This window comes from Etheostoma spectabile, chromosome 16, assembly GCF_008692095.1.
Source record: "Etheostoma spectabile isolate EspeVRDwgs_2016 chromosome 16, UIUC_Espe_1.0, whole genome shotgun sequence".
NCBI lineage: Eukaryota > Metazoa > Chordata > Actinopteri > Perciformes > Percidae > Etheostoma > Etheostoma spectabile.
In genome coordinates this window covers 18097247-18101566 of record NC_045748.1, presented here as the reverse complement: position 1 = coordinate 18101566, position 4320 = coordinate 18097247, and the positions used below count along the sequence as shown (strand labels likewise).

Below are 4320 nucleotides of genomic sequence, written 5' to 3'. Positions count from 1 at the left end.
ACAGTTGGACAGAGGTTTTTTTCATTAAATTCTGTGCCATTTCTTCTCCAAATGTACCTTTGCTCATTGCGGCCAAAAACCTCTATTTTAACCTCATCGGTCCACAGAACTTGTTTCCACAATGCATCAGTCTTGTCCATATGTTAATTTGCAAACTTTCTAAACAAACTCTGATTTTTGTGGTGGGGACGTAGAAGAGTTTTTTTTTCTGATGACTCTTCCATGAAGACCATATTTATACAAGTATCTCTTCATAGTGGAATGGTGTACCACAACTCCAGTGTCCGCCAGGTCTTTCTGGATGGATTTTGCAGTCAAACGGGGGTTTTGACTTCCTTTTCTCACAATCCTGCAAGCTGTTCTGTCTGATATTTTTCTTGGTCTTCCAGATCTTGCTTTAACTTCCACTGTTCCTGATGACTGCCACTTAACTACATTCTGAACAGAGGATATTGGCATCTAAAAACGCTTTGCTATCTTCTTATAGCCTTCGCCTGCTTTGTGAGCATTAACTATTTTCAGTTTCAGTTTTATAGACAACTGCTTAGAAGAAGCCATGGTGCTGATTGTTGGGGCAAGGTCAGATGAGTCTGGGCATTTAAAACCTTAAGATTGACATCACCTTGTCTTTCCAGACGATGATTGAGAACAATCCATGACGCTGTCAGGTCTCAGCTTTCCAAAGAGGGCGGTGCATGCTATAAACTCTGCAGGGTGCCCAAACTTTTGCAGACGCCATTTTTTTGTACTACTCTTAAAATTTAGAGTAAAAGCGAGTGAAACTTATTTTCTTTCCTTTGTTTTCAGTGTTGTCAGTGAGGGGGACCTTCATAAGAGACTGCTCTTCACAATGTGGAACTCTGACTCCAAAACAAGGTACCTGCTGGGAATGTTGATGATTTAAACTTATATTTAAAATGTTTGCTTTCAAAAAGCTGTAACATGCCAACGCCTTCTACTGGTTAAGTAAAACACCATTTTAATATTGATGCCGAAGCGGGCTTATGTGTGTTTGGCTCTGTTTTTGTGTGTTTCTTTGTATGGCTGTTTTTCTCTGGCAGAGTGAATGTGTTACTCTCGCCTCCCTGCCTCACCAGATTTAAGCTGCAATAGGGTCATTGCTGGGGATGTAGGACATATGGTCGAATGAGTCACAACTTTCTTGTGCTGTGTTGTATTGAAAGGACAGATGCAAAGCATCGCTATGTGCAGAAATACTGAAGCACACTACTTTTGACATGTTTTATATAGTTTTGTTTTCACTTGAATAAAATCAAAATCACGTACTACATATATTTGAAAAGGATGTACACAGATGTACTGTATAAAGGAGAAGCCTTACATGAGTGGTTGAATTAAGATCATGGAATGCTTATAAAGATAAAGACCTTTTTTGGACAGTTTGTGGGACACAGATTAAGAGCGATTTACTCATCTTTGGTAAGCAATTAAGCCTCACTCACACCAAATGTCCCTTGGTATTAATTGGGAAAAGCCAGTAGGAAAAATGTTTAGAATAGTAATACACATTTGATAAAGCAGTATGTTTGCAAGATACAGTACATGCCTGTTTATGTTTGTTTGAATATTAGTTTGGTCCCTTATTGTACTGATAAGATTCTAATTGTAGCTTGCGCAAAAACAGTGTAAAGCAGTAGGCACTCTGTCCTTCTTTTGGCAGTAGGTATAAAATAACTACAAAATTAAAGAGGTAGACTCTTACATGCTCTCATTTACTTTGTGTACTTGGCTCAAAATGAAGGTTATGGTGTATGTAGTATATAGATGTGTTTTGCAGGCTTTGTTCACTTACTTTAAACGCACACTGAGCCATTTCACATACAACCATGGATTAGGGCTGTGCAATTAATCAAAATTTAAATCCCGATTATCATTTCAGCTCCTAATCATAAACACAGAGTAATCGAGAAAAACATTGTTTTGCACATTACGTTTTGCAAGTGAAGTCTTATGTTGTGTTGTGTTCTGTTTAATAAAAGAATTTCAAATGGGACAAGAATGAAGGGACATTTTACAGTTCTAGGTGTTTTCACTGTTAAATTGTTGTTACTGTTAGTTTGTTTTAAGTTCAGTAATTGCAACATTTTTCCGAAAGACAATGAGTAATCGTGTTACACAATCGTGATTTCAATATTGACCAACATAATCGGTATGATGATTTTTTTCCATAATCAAGCAACCCTACCATAGATTCTCCAGATGCTCTGTCAAGTAAGGACAATATTGTAGTCTTCTATGATAAACCAGGGCAGCATCTGTTCAGCACCAGCAGTCTGTTACCTCAGATGAACAGCAGTAATCTGACCAAGTCCATTGACAGCTTTGTTGTGGAGCTGCTTGAGATTTTTTTGGGGGCTTTTCTGCCATTATTTGATAGGACAGCTAGGTGAGAAAGGGGAAGACACGCAGGAAATCATCACAGGTCGGGTTCAAACTCTGGACCTCTGCATTGAGGCATAAACCTCTCAGTATGTGTGTACCTGCTCTAACCACTGAGCCAACCCAGCTACCTGGAGTCTTTTTAAATTAAGTGGGAAATGTTAGAAAAATGTTCTTATTCCACTCTCCCCTCTGCTTTGCTGCTGTGTAGAAGTTGTGACTGCATTGCCTCTTCAGCAAATCCTCTTAAACACCACAGAACATTTGCCAAGGTGCTGCTCTAGCCAAACGTGGGGTATCCAGTGTTAATCAAAGCAGACACAAAATATTTTTAAAGTTAGGAGCTTAGGGTTAAGGTTGATAGGCGCAGCACTAATATAGATGAACACTAGGTAAAACAATGTAATGTTCTTTTCTCTCCGACTCAATTGTCTCTTTTTGTTATCTACAAAAGCTCCACATCATATACCAAACAAGTCTAATGTGCACTTCTACCAACTTCACAGATTTGTTTGAAAGGAGCTAGTGCAGTTGGCAAATGGACCATTGGCAGGAAATATAGGGTGGTTATTTATCTTTTAGTTCAATGTTTTGAACACTATTGGATGGATTGTCATTGAATTTAGTACAGATATTCATGGTGCCCAGAGGAAGAATCTTACTGACTTTGGTGATCCTCTGACTTTTAGTCTAGCACCACCACGAGGTTTTGAGTGAAATGTCTCAACAACAACTGGATGGAAATCTAGTACTGTCATTCAATCTCAGGACAAATTGTAATCCTTTTGATGATGCCTTCCAGCGCCATCATCAGATCAAAAGTTGAATTTATCCAATACTTATGACTGAATACCTGCAAAACTACTGACATCTCCATCAGCCTCAGCTGTACAGCTGCTTATATACTATGCTCAACATGCTTGCACCTGCTTCACATCAGCATGTTAACCATGCCGTTGAAATCCTTAGCATGCTGATAAGCATTTAGCTCATAGCACCACTCTGCCAAGCCTCAAAGTGGCGCTAGCTGTAATTTCTGTTATAACGGTTTATTAACTCAACATTGTTTTCACTACATTCTGCTAATACAGCAGAGCTTCTTCGGTCACTGGCTCTTTCTACTGACTGGAGCCAAGAAACATTTCAGGTGTTCATTTGTGCTGACGGCCAGTTTGCCCTTAAAACAGAATCCGCAGCTGCATTAGTCCTGTCCAGCTGGGAGGTTGTCGAGAACTGTTTTTCTCATCTATGCATAATTAAACCCCCCACCCCCCACCCCCCACCCTCAGCCATCACCACACACAGACTCCCATAACCCATAATATACATGTGTCGATTGTCAGTATGTTGAAATGGTGAAAACACATTCATGAAAAATATTTCCCAACTATCACATTTTTACTGCTTTAAACTTTTTTTAATTATTGTTTTGTTTATCTTCATTATCTTTTACTATGCCTCTAACACCACAGATTTCACCCAAGAGATCAACCTTGTTCTATCTTCTTTGTAATTGATAACTCTGTATTGTGATGTGGGACGAGATTATGTTTGACAAAAGCTGACACTAAGATGAAAACACTATAAAACCATCACATTGATAGGTTTGTATTTGTGGTTAGGTCTGTGGGGGTCTCAACACTTTTGGTGGTTAAAAACCTGAGTTAGATGACACACAGGGTTTAGCTCAGTTACTGACTTACTTTATGGTATTAATTGATTTTGTTTAATCCTACTTATGTATTCTCTCTGTGTCGCTCTCTGTATCAACAGGATGAGTGCACTGCTGGGTTGCATGAGCTTTGGTGTGCGCTCCCTCATGGATAAGGTAAATTTAAACCCAGATTACCGGTGGAAAGGCATTCTGTAAACCGTGTTCTTAGCTCCTTTTTTGACTTTCACTCTTTTTATGCGTGTGTG

The 4320-nt window shown here is 39.1% G+C and overlaps 1 protein-coding gene across 2 annotated transcripts in view; it reads left to right on the top strand.

Annotated features, from left to right (window-relative positions):
* Nucleotides 1-4320, top strand: part of rgs3a (regulator of G protein signaling 3a) — a 192821-nt gene that overhangs the window by 16289 nt on the left and 172212 nt on the right. For both annotated transcript variants that reach the window (XM_032539756.1, XM_032539755.1), the window contains exons 6-7: nt 808-876; nt 4174-4228. In XM_032539756.1, coding sequence (XP_032395647.1) covers nt 808-876; nt 4174-4228 — 124 coding nt within the window. The remainder of the gene's footprint in view (nt 1-807; nt 877-4173; nt 4229-4320) is intronic.